The sequence below is a fragment of the Jaculus jaculus genome, chromosome 4 (genome assembly GCF_020740685.1).
Source record: "Jaculus jaculus isolate mJacJac1 chromosome 4, mJacJac1.mat.Y.cur, whole genome shotgun sequence".
In the NCBI taxonomy this organism is placed as follows: Eukaryota; Metazoa; Chordata; class Mammalia; order Rodentia; family Dipodidae; genus Jaculus; species Jaculus jaculus.
The window spans coordinates 117,225,492-117,245,704 of NC_059105.1; the positions used below are offsets into that span (position 1 = coordinate 117,225,492).

The 20,213-nt window shown below is 42.4% G+C and overlaps 1 protein-coding gene and 1 pseudogene across 1 annotated transcript; both read left to right on the forward strand.

Annotated features, from left to right (window-relative positions):
* Positions 1 to 2,837: 2,837 nt before the first annotated feature.
* Positions 2,838 to 3,207, forward strand: LOC101604518 (40S ribosomal protein S20-like). The gene has a single exon (XM_045148084.1). The coding sequence runs from the start codon at positions 2,838 to 2,840 to the stop codon at positions 3,177 to 3,179; it is 342 nt and encodes a 113-aa protein (XP_045004019.1). The 3' UTR covers positions 3,180 to 3,207.
* Positions 3,208 to 3,960: 753 nt separating this feature from the next.
* On the forward strand, positions 3,961 to 4,133 carry LOC101604225 (annotated as a pseudogene).
* Positions 4,134 to 20,213: the final 16,080 nt, after the last annotated feature.

Sequence of the window (20,213 nt, forward strand, 5' to 3'; positions counted from 1 at the left end):
TCCAGGTCAGCCTGAGCTCAAGTGAGACCCTGCCTCGAAAAACCAAAAAATAAAATAAAATATATTTTACATTTTTTTCAAGGTAGGGTCTTGCTTGAGCTTAGGCTGATCTGGAATTCACTATGTATTCTCAGGGTGGCTACAAACTCACAGCAATCCTCCTACCTCTGCCTCCTAAGTGCTGGGATTAAAGGCATGTGCCACCATGCACTACTTTAATATTTTACATTTTTGTTTAATGTTGGCAGTACTAGGAATCAAATTTATGCCCTTGTGTATGGTTGGTAAGCATTCCACCTTGGAGTATTAACCTTAAATCCCAGCCTTAAATTTTAATCTGGAGGTTGACTTGTATTACACATCTATGCTGAGGCTTTCTCATCTGACAAAAAAGAATCTTTTAACTATCTTGGGGATTCTAATACATGTTTCTATAGGAGTAGCATTTGTATTCACAGTTGAAGTGAGGCAGTGAGCAAATCTGCAGAACAGATTGCACCTCCATTAAATGGATAGAATTTAAAAGATAGACAAGAACAAGGGCTGGCAGGGATGTACAAAAATGTGAGCCCTTAGCCAGATGTGGTGGGTGGCACATGCTCTTTATCCCAGCACTCAGGAGGCAGAGGTAGGAGGATCATTGTGAGTTCGAGGCCACCCTGAGACTACATAGTGAATTCTATGTCAGCCTGGACAAGAGTGAAACCCTGCCTCAAAAAAACAAAACAGGGCCTGGAAAGATGTCTTAATGGTTAAAGCATTTGCCTGCAAAGTCAAAGGACCCAGGTTCAATTCCCCAGGACCCACATGGGCCAGATGCAGTGGCTGAAGGCCCTGATGCATCTATTCTCTTTCTCTTGTATTTCTCTCTCTGAAATAAAGCTAATAAAAAAATTTTAGATAATTATGGGCTGGAGAGATAGCTTAGCGGTTAAGCGCTTGCCTGTGAAGCCTAAGGACCCCGGTTCGAGGCTCGGCTCCCCAGGTCCCATGTTAGCCAGATGCACAAGGGGACGTACGCGTCTGGAGTTCGTTTGCAGAGGCTGGAAGCCCTGGCGCGCCCATTCTCTCTCTCTCCCTCCATCTGTCTTTCTCTCTGTGTCTGTCACTCTCAAATAAATAAATAAAAATTAAAAAAAATTTTAATAAAAAATTTTTTTAAATAATTAAAAACAAAAAATGTGAGCCCTCATACACTACAGGCAGGAATGTAAAATAATCCAGCCACTTTGGAAAATTTAGGCAGTTACTCAAAAAATTAAACATAGAGATGTTCTATGATACAACAAATTTATTCCCATGAGAATTGAAAACATATTTTCACAAAAGTATACACAAATGTCCACGAGGTGCAATATTCCCAATAGTCAAAAAGTGGAAAGCCAGGCATGGTGGTGCACGCCTTTAATCCCAGTACATGGGAGACTGAGGTAAGAGGATCACCATGAGTTTGAGGCCAACCTGGGGCTACAGAGTGAGTTTCAAGCCAGCCTGGGCTAGAATAAAACCCTTCCTCAGAAAAAAGAAAAAAAAAAGTGGAAACCAAGGCTGGAGATGTAATTTAGTGACAGAGTACTTGCCTAGCATGCACCAGCCCCTGACACCAAGCCCTAGCAAAGAAGGAGGAGGAGGAGGAAGAGGAAGAAGAGGGGAAGTAGTAGTAGTTGTTGTCACTTTGGGGTTAGGGAGATAGCTCAGGGGATAAAGTGCTTGCCACTCAAAGCTGAGAACCAGAGTTTGATCCCAAAACCCTATATAAAAAGCCAGAAGCCCTGGTGGGCTTTTATAATTCCAGCACGCTGACAATGAAATGGGAGACAGAGACAGGAGGATTTCCTGGAAACTCACAGTGAGTACAGTAGTGAACAACAATAAGAGACCCTGACAAAGTTAATGTGGAAAGGTATGGGGCGATGGCTCAGTGGTTAAAAGGCACTTGCTTACAAAGCTTGCTGGCTCTAGTTTGATTTCCCAGTATATAGATAAAGCCAGATTCACAAAGTGGCACATGTAGCTGGAGTTTGTAGCAGCAAAAGGCCCTAGTGCACCCATATATGCACATGCACACGCGCCGCACACACACACACATTCTCCCTGTCTCTCTCTCCTTTCTCTACTTGCAAATAAATAAATACACAAATAATTTTTTTAAAAAGGTGGAAGGTGAGGACTGGCATCAGAAAGTTGTCCTCTTACTTTCTTTCATATTCATGCCATAGCACACATGTACCTGCAGTCACACGTGAACATGTGCACATACACATACACACATAGTGGAAACACAAATGCTTATCAATTAATGAATGGGTAAACAAAATATATTTTGTCCAATATATAGTATTGCCCAGTGCAATATTATTCAGCCACAAAAAGCAATGAAGTACAGATACATGATTCAACATGGATGAGTTTCCAAAAGATGAAAATAGGCACACAGATCACATACTGCATGATGCCATGCATATGAAATGTCAATAGGAAAATAGGAAGTAGATTAGGGGTTGCCTAGCGTATAAGAGTCTGGGAGTTTCAGGAGGAGAAAGTGGTGACTATGCATGGGAAGAAGTTTCTTATTGGAATGAAGAAAATTTTCTAAAATTAGATTGCAATTGGTATACAACTCTGTATATCCAAAAAAAATCAATCTGTACAATATCATAAGAAAAAAATCTTGTACTACATAAATTTTATCTCAATAGAGTTATTTTAAATAATTTTGGGCTTTCTGAGACGCGGCTGTGGGTGCAGTGGAGCTTCTGTCCGCTCCCGCTCCTGACTCACTGTTGGCTCTTCGCTCTCGCCGAGGAAGAAGTTGGTCAGGAAGCCGCGCCACCGCCATGGCCTTTAAGGATGCCGGAAAGTCGCCCGTGGAACCGGAGGTGGTCAGCCACAGAATCCGGATCACCCTCACCAGCCGCGACGTGAAGTCCCTGGAGAAGGTGTGTGTGACTTGTCAGAGGAGTCAAGGACGAGAACCAGTTCGCATGCCCACCAAGACACCGAGAATAACTACAAGGAAAACACCTTGCGGTGAAGATTCCAAGACATGGGATCGCTTCCAGGTGAGAATCCACAAGCGACTCATTGATTTACACAGTCCCTCTGAGATTGTTAAGCCGATTACTTCCATCAGCATTGAGCCAAGAGTGGAGGTTGAAATCACCATTGCAGATGCCTAAGTCAATTATTTGAATAAACTGACTTACTCAGTAAAAATAATAATAATAATAATAATAATAATAATAATAATAATTTGGGGAAAATAAGAAATGGTTTCATTATGTACCCAAGCTGGCCCGGAATCCACTATGTAACCAAGGATGGCCTTGAACTCATGGCAATACTCTGGTCTCAGTCTCCTGAATGCTATAATTACAGATGTGAGCCATCATGCTCAGTGCACAATAATTTTTGGGCTGGGGTTGGCATGTGTATGTGCATGTGTGCCTGTGGGCACATGTGTGTCAGATACACATGGGTAAGGAGGCCAAAGGAGGCCCTCAGGTATCATCCTCAGATATGCCATCTACCTTTTCTTGAGGCAGCTTCTCATTTTAAGCAGGGCTCCTCATTGGCCTGAAACTCAGCAGTTAGGCTAAACTGTCTGGCTTGTGATCCTACCTATTTCTGCCTCACCACTGCATGGATTGCAGGTGCATGTCACCATGCTCAGTAAGGCAGAAATGTTACAGACCAGGCCATCTCCCAAACATCCCAGCAGGTTTTTAATTATAAGAACAACATCTAGAGTATTAAAAAACTTACATTTTTTTATATGCCAAACTCCTATTATACTATATATTATGCCAGGAGGCATTTATTGCATTCTAATTTTTTTAAAAAAGGATCCTGCTTCCAGGTGGGTGGTGATGCTGGCTCTGAACTGATGCCCTGCATAGGTAGATCTTCTGAGACATAGGTATGCATAGTCCTTATTCCCGCCCACACACACAGGTGACCATGGCAGTGTTTCATGACAAGGTGGAGATTGAGGACTTCTAATATAACAAGGACTCGGAGACATATTTCTACGTTGCCTGTGTGGTGACAACTTCTCCATCACCAAGGATGGTTTATTGTGTGGAGAAACAGTTACAGCCCCTTCATCCAATAAAGAATTAGTTAAATGCTAGGAAGCCTTCAGGAATCCACATTTTTAAAAATTTAATTTAATTTAATTTTTAAAATTTTTATTTTTTATTGACAGCTTCCATAATTGTCAAAAATATTCCATGGTAATTCCCCTTTGAAACTCCACTCTCCATCATATGCCCTCCACCTCTCAATCAGCCTTTTATTTTGATGTCATGATCTTTTCCTCCTATTATGATGGTCTTGTGTAGGTAGTGTCAGGCACTATGAGGTCATGTATATCCAGGCCACTTTGTGTCTGGGGGAGCACGTTGTAATGAGTCCTACCCTTCCTTTGACTCTTACATTCTTTCAACTACCTCTTCCACAATGGACCCTGAGCCTTGGAAGGTGTGATAGAGATATTTCAGTGCTGAATGCTCCTATGTCATTCTCAGCACCATGGTGCCTTCTGAGTCATCCCAAAGTCAACACCATCTGAAAAGAGAAGCTTCTCTAACAAAAAGTGAGAGTAGCATTAATATATGGGTATGAACATTAAGAGAAGTGCTTACTGGGCAGTTTGATGAGCATAGTATATACATTTAGCCAGGCACTAATAGACATTACCCCCCCCCCCAGGGCTCATGACTACCCCTGTTGTAGGTTTTCAGTATCAGGTATGTATTCCCTCCCATGGAGCAGGCCTCCAGTCAAATTAGAGGGCAGTTAGTTTTCCCCATAAGAGACATGCCACTATTGCACCCATTGACTCATTGGCCAAATATAAGGCTTGCAGTGTCCACTGTTCAGTATCTTGACTAGTGATTTCTCTCTCTCCCATTGAACTGCATGCAGCATGGATTTTTTTTTTTTAAAGCAGCTGAGTCATTAAGTTTGTAAGTACAGAAGAACAGATAAAGAATTCATCCTGTGTAGAGTGGTAAGAAAATACAAGTGCTTCACATGTGAATTGGAGTTGTGTGTATATACGTCTTGCATAGTCCAGACATTCCTGAAACACGTCTGATAACCACCTCGTAAACAGGTCTGGCTCTGGTTAGCTTTGCAGCAAGGCCAGTGGATCCTTTATCTATAGTCAGGATACTGGGTCAGGTTATCTCTCATTTTAGTCTTGGGAGCTTAAATCTTTTTTTTTTTTTTTTTTACATTTGAGTCATTTTGCTTTTAATACATATAGGATAAACTGCAGGAAGATTGGAATGGGGCAGTCTTATTTCTTCCAGCCAAGAAACAATAGAAGATGCACAAGAAACCCCAAGAGTCAATGTTGGTGAGATCAACACTAACTTTCATACCTGAAAAGAATTCCTACATGTTTAAAGCTTTTTTTCTCAATTTTTATTAACATTTTCCATGATTATAAAAAATAATCCCATGGTAATACCCTCCCTCTCCCCCCCACTTTCCCCTTTGAAATTCCATTCTCCATCATATCCTCACCCCATCTCAATCAGTCTCTCTTTGATATTGATATCATGATCTTTTCCTAGTTAAATGCTAGGACGCCTTCAGGAATCCACATTTTTTAGAATTTAATTTAATTTAAATTTTTAAATTTTTATTTTTTATTAACAGCTTCCATAATTGTCAACAATATTCCATGGTAATTCCCCTTTGAAACTTCACTCTCCATCATATCCCCACCCCATCTCAATCAGTCTTTCTTTTATTTTGATGTCATGATCTTTTCCTCCTCTTATGATGATTTTGTGTAGGCAATGTCAGGCACTATGAGGTCATGGATATCCAGGCCATTTTATGTCTGTAGGGAGCATGTTGTGAGGAGTCCTACCCTTCCTTTGGCTCTTACATTCTTTCTGCCACTTCTTCCGCATTAGACCCTGAGCTTTGGAAGGTGTGATCAAGATGTTACTCAGTACTCCAGTCACTTCTTTCCAGCACTATGATACCTTCTGAGTCATTCCGAGGTCACTGGGGGGCTTAAATCTTTATAAATGTAGTACTAAATCATTAACCACAACAAATGGAAACTACATTTTTCTTTGATATCAGCATAATGTTTCTGAGTTTGAAAAGTATTTTCAGTTGTCTAAAGGATTCTGAATATATGTTCATATATGTGTTCAGGCATATTTTTCTTGGATGACAACTAAGATTGTTTTAGAACTATGTATTAATTTATTATTGGGGAAAATTGCATTGGTATAGCGAGTAAAATCAGATTATTAAAAAAAAAAAAAAACTTTATGCCATGGCCTCTAGCCACTGCAAAGAAACTCCAGACGTATGCATCACCTTGTGCATCTGGCTTATGTGGGTACTGGGAAATCAAACCTGGGTCCTTAGGCTTTGCAGGCAAGTAACTTAACAGCTGAGCCATCTCTCCAGCCCACATTCTGAATTTTTTTCATTTTTTATTTTATTTTTATTAGTTATGGACATACGTAATATGTTAACATATGTTGGTACCATGCTTTCCCTTATCCCTGCCCCTTTTCCAAAGGGATCCTCCTTACTGGGGATGCAGGTCATCCTGATGGGATTGTGGGTCATGCACTGTGGGGGCAGCCATCAGTTATGGGGAAGATACAATGTCTCTGTGCATAATGTCCCAACTTGTGGCTCTCACAATCTTTCTGCCCCCTCTTCTACAAAATTTCCTGAGCCATGTTTGAGTCATTTTAAGTCTACCTCAGTGATGGGTTCTTAGGATCCTCTGGCTCTCTGGTTTGTTGGTGTTGAGTGTCCTCAGAGTCTATCTCCTTCACTCTGTGCTGAGAAAGCAGCATTCTTGCTCATTTCCCCAATTCCTCTGTGGTTTCAGCTGGGGCTGTCGTGCAGTGTGATGGATCTTTTCTCTCCTCAGCTCCCGCTACCTGAAAAAGAGAAGCAGACTCTCCAACAGAGAGTATAGTCAGCACAAGTCAAATGGGACAACTATTATTAGTTTAGAGATAATTAATGGATGTAGACCCTCTGGTGGCCCAAGATTAGTGGGAGTTTGATATTGGAAAGCAAAATCATTATCTGGATATGATTCTGACTTGTTTCCCAGTTTCAGATATGGGTTCTTTTCCACTGAGCGGATCTGTTAGCCAAACTGAGAGCAGTTGGTTACCCACCAAGACTGTGTGCCACTATTGCACTTGTGTGAGCATTGCCTCAGGTTCTTTGCTTCTGAGTAGCTTAGATCTCAAGTTTCTTAGACAGATGTTGGCCACTTTCCCCCAGTAGCTCATGAAGTGCTTTCTAGCACTAGATGGCCTAACTGTCTGGGGACTGGCTCTCTTCCAGATTCCAGCCAGGTCCTTCCATGTTCCATACTGATAGCATATGGTGTCTTCAGCAGTAGGGTCTTACCATTAACCTCTGGTGCATAATCAAGTGCTCTGACAGAAGTCTGTCTTGTTTTGGGAAGTCTTATAGGTCGCTCTGATCAACAGCTCATTGTGGATATTAACAGGCCAGGGCTGGTTTTACCCTAGGAGCTGAAGTGTGGTTAGGTGGGTGCCATCTTGACCAGAAGTCCCCATATTCTGAATTTTAATTGCACTTGCATATATGTGTTTTACTTGTCTTGCAAGATTATAACTTCTTGGATGGGCACACTGGTGTGTCTATAGTCTCATAGCTTGAAAGGCTGAGACAGGAAGATTGCTTGAGCCCAGGAGTTCAAGACCAGCCTGGGCAACATGGAGAGACTCTCAAAAAATATTATATACATATATATTTTTTCAAAAAATATAGGGTCTCTCCAGACACAAGATGGCCTGGATATCCATGACCTCACAGTGCCTGACACTACCTGCACAAGACCATCATAAGAGGAGGAAAAGATCATGACATCAAAATTAAAAGAGAGACTGATTGAGATAGGGAGGGGATATGATAGAGAATGGAATTTCAAAGGGGAAAGTGGGGAGAGGGAGGGTATTACCATGGGATATTTTTTATAGTCATGGAAGTCGTTAATAAAAATTCAAAAAAATAGAAAAAAATATGTTTAATTTAGTCATAAAGAATGATATCACATCATTTGCAGAGAAATGGTTGGATCTGGAAGTCATAATATTAAGTGAAATAAATTAGACACAGAATGATAAAAATAAATACACACACACACACACACACATATATATATGGAAAGGTGGAGGGAGGGCTAATCAAAATCTGAGAGGATATAAATAAATCAAATGGAATCCTTCAGTTTTGGACAATGGAACACTCAGGAGCCGTAGAACGATACTAGAAAATTTTCAGTGTCAGGGATGGGATACCTTCCAGTGAGTTGGCCAGGGAGGTCCCTGATGCCCCCAAAACATTATTGGCCATTGCCAAGGCCCCTTGGTTTCCCACCAGGAATCAATGGTAAGACCCTATTGCTGAAGACTCCACATACTTGGGCTGCAAGGTCATTGAGAAATCCTGCTGGAACTGAGCTGATAACGTCCTCCATGTAGACCAGCTGACAGAAAGCTGGAAGAAGCCATTCTACATGCAGTTCAATGGGAGAAAGAGATACCACCAGTGAAGATACTCGACAGTGGACATTGCAAGCCTTATAATTGGCCAGCCAGGCCAAATGAGCCAACGGGTGCAATAGTGGCACATCTGTCATGGTGGAAACCAACTGCCCTCCATTTGGACTGGAGGCCTGCTCCAAGAGAGGGAATACATCCCTGATACTGAAAACTTAGAACAGGGGTAGTCATGAGCCCTAGCAGTGTAACATCTGCTGATGTCTGGAAAAATGTATATACTATGCTTATCAAACTGCCCAGTAAGCACTTCTCTTAATATTCATACCTTTATATTAATGCTACTCTCACTTTGGGTAGAGAATCTTCTCTTTTCAGATGACAGTGACTTTGGGACAACTCAGAAGGTATCATGGTGCTGGAAAGAAGTGACTAGAGTACCAAGTAACATCTTGATCACAACTTCCAAGGCTCAGGGCCTAATGCGGAAGAGGTGGTGGAAAGAATGTAAGAGCCAAAGGAAGGGTAGGACTCCGTACAATGTGCTCCCTCCAGACAAAAAAATGGCCTCAATATCCATGAACTCACAGTGCCTGATACTACCTACACAAGACCATCATAAGAGGAGGGAAGGATCATGGCATCGGCATAGAGGAGAGACTTATTGAGATGGGGAGAGGATGTGATGGAGAATGGAATTTCAAAGGGGAAAGGGGGAAGAGAGAGGGTATTACCATGGAATATATTTTATAATCATGGAAAATGTTTTAAAAATTTGAGAAAAGGGCTGGAGAGATGGCTTAGCGGTTAAGCGCTTGCCTGTGAAGCCTAAGGACCCCGGTTCGAGGCTCGGTTCCCCAGGCCTATGTCAGCCAGATGCACAAGGGGGCGCACGCGTCTGGAGTTCGTTTGCAGTGGCTGGAAGCCCTGGTGCGCCCTTTCTCTCTCTCTCCCTCTATCTGTCTTTCTCTCTATGTCTGCTGCTCTCAAATAAATAAATAAATAAATAATGAACAACAACAAAAAAAAATTGAGAAAAAATTAGATTAAATTAAATTAAAAAAATAAAGAACTGCAAGTGCAAAAGCAATATGTGTGTGTGTGTGTGTGTGTGTGTGTGTGTGTGTGTATAAACTGGGTCTTGGGGAGGGAACGGAATTGTAATGGCTTATTGTCTATAATTATGGAATCTGTCCATAAAGTTAAAAAAAACAAGAACTTCATAATAGGAGGAAAAGATGGTGACATCAAAGTAAAAGAAGAACTGAGGGGGGAAGGGATATGATGGAGAGTGAGTTTGTAAGGAGGAAAGAAGGTGTATTAGTCAGGGTTCTCTAGAGGAACAGAACTGATAGAATGAATTTTTTTTTGTTTGTTTGTTTTTGTTTCTTCAAGGTAGGGTCTCACTCTAGCCCAGGCTGACCTGGAATTCACTATGTAGTCTCAGGGTGGCCTTGAACTCACAGTGATCCTCCTACCTCTGCCTCCCGAGTGCTGGGATTAAAGGTGTGCTCCACCACGCCCGGCTCTTAGAATGAATTATTTTAAAAAGGGAATTTATTGGATTCGTTTACAATAGTTTAATAGTAGTTGTAGGCCTGAGAATCACGGAACCTGGTAGCTGCTCAGTCCATGTGGCTGGATGCCTTAGCAGTCCCGACCCGGCACTGCAGATGGTGCCGGAAGGCCTGGAGGCTTCCTGAGGAGCCACAGGGTTTTGATCCTCGCTGGTCTTCAGTCTGTGCTGGTCTTCAATCCATGCTGGAAGGCAGCAAGCAGCTCTCGCAGCCAAATGGGAAGAAGGAAGGGGCCAGAGCTTCCTTATATGAAGTCCCCCTCTGAGAGAGGCTGCCTGCTTTAGGGACAGGGCTCACTCTAGGGAAGGACTTCCTCCTTCAGTTAATCCTTCCTGGAAGTAACCTCGGAGACCCACCTGAAACGGATTTCGGTGGATTACTAAACAGATCAAGTTGACAGCACCTTAACTATCACAAAGGGAGAGGGAATTATAATGGTCTAATATCTATAATTATGGAAGCCATCAATAAAAAAGTTAGAAAAAATAGTGTCATATTAAAACTACATTGAGATTCCATCTCACTCCTGTCAGATTGGCCACCATCATGAAAACAAATGATCATAAATGTTGGCGGGGATGTGGAAAAAAAGGAACCCTTCTGCACTGCTGGTGGGAATGCAATCTGGTCCAGCCATTGTGGAAAGCAGTGTGGAGGTTCCTAAAACAGCTAGAGATTGATCTACCATATGACCCAGCTATAGCACTCCTAGGCATATATCCAAAGGACTCATCTCATTTCCTTAGAAGTACGTGCTCAACCATGTTTATTGCTGCTCAATTTATAATAGCTGGGAAATGGAACCAGCCTAGATGTCCCTCAACAGATGAGTGGATAATGAAGATGTGACACATTTATACAATGGAGTTCTACTCAGTGGTAAAGAAAAATGAAGTTATGAAATTTGCAGAAAAATGGATGGACCTGGAAAGGATTATACTAAGTGAGGTAACCCAGGCCCAGAAAGCCAAGCGCCACATGTTCTCTCTCATATGTGGATCCTAGCTACAGATGACTGGGCTTCTGTGTGAGAATGAAAATACTTAGTAGCAGAGGCCAGTAAGTTAAAAAGGAGACATAAAGGGTAGAGAAAGGAAGGGAGGAGGATACTTAATAGGTTGATATTGTATATATGTAATTACAATGATTGTAATGGGGAGGTAATATGATGGAGAATGGAATTTCAAATGGGAAAGTGTGGGGGTGGGGAGGGAGGGAATTACCATGGGATATATTTTATAATCATGGAAAATGTTAATAAAAAAAATGCAAAAAAAAAACAAAGAAAAAAAATAGTGTCATGATTTTTTTGAGTCCATAAAAGTACAGAGTTTAATGTATAAATAAAGATTTGATAAGTAACTAAATGAACCAACAAGTCTTAAGGTACATAACTTCATTTAATTCCTATAAAGCACTATGAAACACATCATGCCCATTTTACCAATGAAGAAAACAAGGCTCTGAAAAGGTCTTTGACTTGCCTGGCTTTATCTCCCTCAAAATCGTGCCACCTCTGCCCAGGCCTTATTCACAGGGCATCCTCGCAGAGCTACGCTTTGGCAAGGAGACAGTTAGGGTACTAGATGAGATAAATAGTGGGAAGGGGCCAAGAACAGCACAGCAGAGAAATTATTGCAGATGGAACAAGAGGCTAGAGGTGTCTGATGGAAGTCACATAGGTAGAGATTATAGAATGCTAACTCACCTTATTGTTTTTCTTTGGTGTGCTCAGGAAGCTCTGAAACTTGTAGAGGGCGAGTGCTGGGCACCCAAAAGTCCGGTATGGACTTGTCACATATTGTATGGTGAGTAGCCTTCTCACATAGGATAGAATATGCACCTCATAGTGTTAAACTGAATATAAATCAAATGGCTCTGTTGTAGTCAGCTTCACATTGCTATGATGAACTTCCAAACAGACACAGCTTATGGAAGGAAGAAGTTTATTTGAAGCTTACAGATCCAGGGGAAGTTCCATGGTGGCAGAAGAAGCTGGCTCCCTTTCACAGATCCAAGCAGAGAGACAGGCACCAACCAGCCAGCCCAACAAATAATCACAAATAGGCATTTTAAAAAGACATTTATTTTCGAGAGTGGGGGGGGGGAGGAAGAGAGACAGAGAAAGAGAGAGGGAGAGAGGGATAAATAGATAATGGGCACAGCAGGGGCTTTTGTACTGCAAACAAACTCCAGATATAAGTACCACTTTGTTTCTCGCTTTATGTGGCACTGGGAGATCAAACCTGGACTGGCAGGCTTTGTAAGCAAGGGTCTTAGCCATCTTCTCAGTGGTTTTCTTGACTCTTAAATTCTCAGTTGTAGCATTTCTTCTTCCTGGCTTGGGGCATGACCCCTCTGGAATGAAGGTTGTATGATTTTAAAAAAACAAAAGAATAGTCGATAACATAATGTGGCTTAAAGAAGTAAAGGTAGTAGATAAGAAAATGGGTATTGTCAACTTTGGGGTGGGGGGGCAGATAACAGGCCTGCTGGGAACAGGACTTCTAAAAGGCACAAGTATATCTGGAAGGCTCTGGTACAAGGCCATTTTTGCCATTTTGCTATAAGCAGGATCTCCAGAACCAAAGGGAACTCACGGCTCTTCTTAAAGTTGAAGGTGTTTATGCCCGAGATGAAACTGAATTCTACTTGGGCAAGAGATGTGATTATGTGTACAAAGCGAAAACAACACAGTGACTCCTGTAGACTGTTTTGTTGGGTGCTTTGTGCCAGCAACATGAAGGTAAGTACAACAGGGTCTCTCTTGTTTTATTGTTGGAAAGGCCAGACTAGCTGACCCACAAGCTTCAGGATTCTCCTAGCTTAACCTCCCATTGACATAGGCATGTTGCAATTATAGAAATGGGCACTTCTCTGCCTCTGGCTTGACATGGGTGTTAAGGATCTAAACTCTGGTGAGCAGGCCCATTTCTCCAGCCCCAGATCATACTCTTTAACTAGATTGGCTATATATTTTCCCCTGTGTAATGTAATGTAGACATTATCTGTACTCTATGAAATGTTTTATTTGATGTTTGGAATACTTGAAATAAATGAGCTTTTGGCTTCTTTTCTGGCCAGTTTAATTCCATAGCTTTAACCTCATTGGAGTGGCTAGTTCTAATTTTAGGAAAGACTGGTCTTTATTTATTTACTTACTTTTTTTTTTTTTTTTTTTTTTTGAGGTGGGGTCTCATTCTATCCTAGGCTGACCAGAAATTTACTATGTAGTCTCAGGGTGGCTCCAAACTCATGGCAAATCTCCTACCTCGGCCTCCTGAGTGCTGGGATTAAAGGTGTGTGCCACCACACCCAGCCTTCATTTTTTAAATAGAGTTGGGGCGGAGGGGGTGTGTGTGTGTGGCAGAGATAGTAAAGGTGTGTCAGTGCCTCTTTCCACTGCAAATAAACTCCAAATTCATGTACTACTTTGTGTGTCTGGCTTTATGTAGGTACTGGGAAAGTGAGCCTGGACTGGCAGGCTTGCAGATATCTTTGACTGTTGAGTGATTTCCCCAGCCCCAACACTGCTCCAGCCCACACATGGTCATTTTAAAAGATACCTCAGATTATAACATTGCTACGTGTACAATTGTATAGTGCTGTGTGTATAGCAGACAGGCTTTTACATGAAATATCTAGTCTTTCTAGATAGTTAAAAGTACATGATGGGCTGAAGAGATGGCTTAGCGGTTGAGCACTTGCCTGTGAAGCCTAAGGACCCTGGTTCGAGGCTTAATTCCCCAGGACCCATGTTAGCCAGATGCACAAGGGGGGCACACACATCTGGAGTTCATTTGCAGTGGCTGGTGCACCCATTCTCTCTCTCTCTCTCTCTCTCTCTCTCTCTCTCTCTGTCATTCTTAAAAAAAAGGTTTAGAAGTACATGATGCATTTAAGAATAACACTTTGTGAAAATAGCTTTTAAGAACTTGGGAAATACTGTTTGGAAATAGAATTATTATTATTTTTAAAAATTTTTATTAACATTTTCCATGATTATAAAAAAAATCCCATGGTAATTCCTTCCCTCCCCACCCCCACACTTTCCCGTTTGAAATTCCATTCTCCATCATATTACCTCCCCATTACAATCATTGTACTTACATATATACAATATCAACCTATTAAGTATCCTCCTCCCTTCCTTTCTCTTCCCTTTATATCTCCTTTTTAACTTACTGGCCTCTGCTACCAAGTATTTTCCTTCTCACGCAGAAGCCCAATCATCTGTAGCTAGGATCCACATATGAGAGAGAACATGTGGCGCTTGGCTTTCTGGGCCTGGGTTACCTCACTTAGTATAATCTTTTCCAGGTCCATCCATTTTGGAAATAGAATTATTAAACCACCTCTGAGAACAGTGTACTGTCTGTACTTGTTCAGTGGATTGAGGTGGTGGGAGGGAAAATACTGCAAAATATTTTGCTGGTGTGTGCTAGAAATTTTGAGCTATCCACTGCCCTGCATGTTGTGTGCATTTCATTTAACTTTGCTGTGCTGTATATATTGTATATGTACCGGGAACAAGTTCTACTCTTAGGATATCTAATCTCTACGTAATTAAAGAAGTTGCCTATGAATGACAAAAGTAGAGTTAGTAAACTAGCACATTTTGTATACTTTGTGTTAAATTCCTAGAAAGGCTCTCTTCTGAAAAGGACTTTTGGATCGTAATTGCAGTATGCGTAAGCGACAGGTATCACACATGATAGAGGAGAGGCGTTGGAAGAAATGAAGGATTCTAGACCAGAATGCTCTTCCTAGAAGATCCTTTCAGATATAGTAACCATTGTTACATGTGTGTAGTTTATTCAGCACTACTGTGTATACCGTGGACAAACTTAAGTTCGTCTTTGAAACACCTAGTCTTTCTAGATGTTTAGAAGTGCACCAAGTATGTTAAAAGTAGGTGTAGTAAATAACCCATTTTGAAGAGTCCTTCTTTTAACCCTTATGTTGAAATACTGTCTTTTGGAAATGGAATGACGAAACCACTTCTGAGCAGTACATATTATATTTGTGCTTGAGAAGAAAATGTACAAAGGGCTTTATACCAACATGGGTTTGGTAAAGCAAGATTGTCCCTTATGTCTATGCATTTTGTTTTGCAATGTATAGTGCCCCGGCCAGCGGGGAGTTGAACAAGGACTTGGGGAAAAGCTAACCTGAATGAGGGAGGCAAACAGACACAAGAAGGAGACCAAGCTAGGTATTTGTCAAGGTCTCATTGGGAATTAAACCTCTAGGATTTACGCCTAAGTGGGGAATGGGTAGGAGGGTGACACAGTTTGTGTATTGTTTGACTATCTGACGAGCTTGTTCCCTAGTTATTTTAAAAAGAAGACGTAAGGTTTGAGCATTAAGGTGATGTACAGAGTGAACTGCTTGGGCCTGGGCCACAGGAGAAAGTCCCTTCATGTCAGGAAGGCCTTTGCAAGCATTTTCTTTTTTTTTTTTTTTAATTTTTTATTTATTTGAGAGTGACAGACACAGAGAGAAAGACAGATAGAGGGAGAGAGAGAGAATGGGCGCGCCAGGGCCTCCAGCCACTGCAAACGAACTCCAGACTCTTGCGCCCACTTGTGCATCTGGCTAACGTGGGACCTGGGGAACCGAGCCTCGAACCGGGGTCCTTAGGCTTCACAGGCAAGCGCTTAACCGCTAAGCCATCTCTCCAGCCTGCAAGCATTTTCTAATCATTTATTGAAAGCCAGTTATCACTAAGGGCCTCTAGTAGGGTCATGGTAAAGGGAGCAGTAGGTTCATAAGAGGAAACAGCACTTTTTAATTCCTTGACATGTTTAAATTTTAAATGGTGCTACTGCTGGGGCTTAATAACAATACTTTTGTTCCTGTCTGGCTCGCTATCATCATCTGAATCAGTGGATTGTTTAGAGTGCTTATCTCCTTCAGAGCCTTCCTCCCCTGAATCTATCTTTGTCCTGCTGGACTCAGGTGGTGAACTGAACGGGTTAAAGAATTTGCTCCTGCTTTCACTTGGGCATGTGTTATTGGAAACGCATGAACAGTCTTGGGTTGTTTGATTTTAGCTTTGATGTGCTGTATAGGGGCAGGAGAGGGAGAGTGGATGTCTAGGTCTAAGTCATGGTGTTGTTTAAGTAAAGTGGCCTTTTCTTTTTTAACTGCAAGGAGAGTTTTTAGTGATTGGGCTTCCCGGGAAAGTTGGTGGGTTGCCTGTCGAGTCACTGCTTCTAAATCACAATCAAGAGTTACAGGGGGGTCTGGAGAGATGGCTTAGTGGTTAAGCGCTTGCCTGTGAAGCCTAAGGACCCCGGTTCGAGGCTCGGTTCCCCAGGTCCCACGTTAGCCAGATGCACAAGGGGGCGCATGCGTCTGGAGTTCGTTTGCAGAGGCTGGAAGCCCTGGCGCGCCCATTCTCTCTCTCTCCCTCCATCTGTCTTTCTCTCTATGTCTGTCGCTCTCAAATAAATAAATAAAAAATGAACAAAAAAAATTAAAAAAAAAAAGAGTTACAGGGGCACAGAAGTGATGTGACTTAGGCATGTGAAGATAAGGTGGAGGGTCTGCTATGGGGGCTGTGGGGGGTGGCCAGTCAGGGTTGTGATATCTGGTAGCCTCACCCTCTAGCTCTGATTCCTCATCTAGAGAAAGAGGGGTATTAGGGGGAGGGGTAAATGCAGATTTGGAGAGAATAGGATAAATGGATTTAAGGGCAGGTGGGTCATCCTCAGGCATAGGAATAATGACAGAGGGGCACCACGAAGGGGGATCATTTGTCTTGCCTAGCACCTTTGCCTGGGGATTGCTGCAGCGCCTGCCTGGAGGGCAGGGCGGCTCGGGGGAGGGAACTGCCACAGCATCAGCAGTAGCTGCTCCGGGATCCTGATGGCTGGAAGTTAGTCCATGAATGGGAGGGGTTTGGCTAGGTTTAAGGTTATTTTTAAGAAATAATTCTCCATCCCTAACAACTTTTGAAACATCTGGTTGACACTGGTGAATTTGAAGTACGTCATTTATTAAATTCCAATATGAGAAGGTTTGAACCGGGACCTTTTCAGGGCCAAAAGTCCTATTATAATCTTTTAAACAATCTCCCACTCTCCCCCATCTTTTTTCATCAATGGTACCTTCCTGGGGAAACCATGGACATAAATCTTCTAAGAAGAGGAAAAAACGAACGAGATCTTTTTTCTTAACTTTTGCTCCATGAGTCTTGAGGGAGTCTTTAAGTCCCCGGATAAAAAGTTCCTGTTTACTTAGTGTCTGTCCCATGATAGAAAAGGAAAGAGGAGAAACGGCAAGACCAAAGGGCAACGTTCCCGGTTGGAGAACTGGCACGGGGGATTGCCCAGTGAGCTTGGCGCAAGCCTGACCGCAATTCTAAGAGCTGGCAGCTGCTCTAAGAGCATTTACTGGCTGTTGCATACCCAGTTTTGTTGATAGGAAGATAGGAGGTCTTTGCCAACGCCGGAATGGGCACAGGGAGCTAGGGGCCTTCAGCCAATGCCAGAGGGTAGCCCTGGCCAAGAGGCTTCAGTTGACCTGTCGCTATGTTGCAATTCCACGCGATGGCGCCAACTGAAAGTAAAAGGAGGTAAAGAAGTGGAAAGAGAAAACTCGCAATTCTTGTGTCTTGCAATTTGACTGAATAGTCTTTACTTTAATTGCCTAAACTTTATCGCTTACCTCAAATGGACCAGTTTTGCAGGCAGGCTTTTTCTGTGTAGATCACGGTGCGGGTCTGTATTACAGGTGGACTGCCTGCAGTGACCCGTATACGGATCTTCACTCACCCCCCTGGTGGGGTGGCGATCCAGTGGTGGGGACGGCCGTCCTCTCAAGCGATGTTCAGGTTTTTTCTTCATACCCCGGGCCCCACGTTGGGTGCCACTTGCCCCGGCCAGCGGGGAGTTGAACAAGGACTTGGGGAGAAGCTAACCTGAATGGGGGAGGCAAACAGACACAAGAAGGAGACCAAGTTAGGTATTTGTAAAGATCTCGAACTTTATTTTTACACATAGGTTTTTATAGGGTTGTAGGGGGAAGGAGTCATAATCAGGCCAGAGATCACAGGGTTACTGGCTAAATACAATTTCTTTGTTTCTTCATCAATTACCGGCAGCACCAGGAGAGGCTATCACCCAGGTGTAACAGCTCCTTCATTTCTGGTAATAGATCATTAGATGAGGAAATAGAAACTTAACTTGCTATATGGCGATTTCTGTCAACATGGCTGAGGTTTGGTTCATAGCTCCCAACAGTATAGTGTCTATAAAGGACAGGCAAGTCCACATATACAACATTTAGTCTTTCTAGATGTTAAAGAGGTTGCCAGTGTTTGACAAAAGTATAACTAGAAAAAAAGTAAAGTTAGTAAACTAATATTTTGAATACCTTTATGTTAAAAATCATAGAGAAAATTGTTCCTGAAACTACTTAGGGCAGTGAATTTGTTACAGTTGCATAAACCTGACCACTGGGTTGCTAGAGATGGGAAGGATTCTAGGGTAGAATGTTCCTAGAAGAACCTTTCCAATTACAGCCTTTGTTAGGTGTGTACAGTTTGTTCAGTGCCACTGTATTTAAAATAGTGGAAAACTCAAGTCCTTATTGGGAACATGTAGTCTCTAGATGTTTAAAGTGCAAACATGGAAGAAATAGAGGGCTAATGCCATGCCCTTTAAGGATTGTTACTTTATAGGAATGGTTGCACTTGGGGAGTGGAATTGTTAAACTTGATGTCTTGGAGCAGATGGTGAGTGCTCACTGGGTGGCGGCAGGGGATGGAAGAAGGAATTGTGCAGAGAGGAGGGTTCTGGGTCAGGTTGGTTCAGGCTCTTTAGCCATTGTTTTATATATTTCAGCTATTACTGAGTATTGAAGAATAAGTCCTGTTAGAAGTAGAAAATACTCTGTAAATGCCCTATTAGTTTTTAGGAACTGTTTTCTCAGAGTGGCCTTTGGTAACCCTGGTGAACTTAAGTCACTGGCAGTGCAGAGGGAGAAGAGGACAGAGGAGGGAAGGACGAGGACCTCCACATCTAGAAGCCAGTTTTCAGTTGTACATTCTTTGAAAAGCACTATTCTGCAACAGCTAAGCTTTACACATGTCTGGACTGACAGTGTATGGTAACAAATAGAATGAGTGAATTAGCCAATGTGTGAATACATTGCAATGGAAGCAAAAGATGCCTCCCTAACAGAGAATTGTTCACCACTCCTGGATCGGGAGTCAGGACATGGTCTTTGGGCTGGCAGCAGAGGGCCAGGAGGAGGCCTGCAGGGAGAGTGCCCTGGTGTGCTCAGACTACTGTTGATGGAGCCAGTGATGCCTGTGCACCTTCTGACGGTCCTGTGGGAATCCATACTTCAGTGGGAACATACCTTCATGACACTATGTGGTAGTACAGATCTGATACACTCTAGAAACACGATGCTTAATGTCGTCTTTCTTTATGTTTGGTTTTAAGTTGAGCATTAGGGAATGCAGACTTTTTTTTTTAAAATTATTTATTTATTTATTTGAGAGCGACAGACACAGAGAGAAAGACAGATAGAGGGAGAGAGAGAGAGAATGGGCGCGTCAGGGCTTCCAGCCTCTGCAAACGAACTCCAGACGCGTGCGCCCCCTTGTGCATCTGGCTAACGTGGGACCTGGGGAACCGAGCCTCGAACCGGGGTCCTTAGGCTTCACAGGCAAGCGCTTAACCGCTAAGCCATCTCTCCAGCCTGGAATGCAGACTTTTAATCATGACTCTGCCAATATTCTATCTAGAGGCCTGTTGCCATTTGTGTCTTCTCTGAAATTTTTGTTGCCAAGGAAGACAGGATTACAATTCTGTTTTAACAGATTGAGATGATGTAGTGTATTCTTAGTTATCAAAATACTTATGTAGCTTAAAATGTTTGAGTTGGTGAACATTCGCTGAGTGTGGGAAAGCATAACACATTCTATACCATCCCAATTCCTGAAATGGAATGCAGTGGGTACACATGCAAGATCCAGGCATGTCTATCCAACTGAACTACCTGTGACTGGATGGCTGCTTTTTGCTTATGTTTTTGTTTCCTGTAATGCACATGTTAAGCAAAACAATAAGGGTTCTTTTAAAAA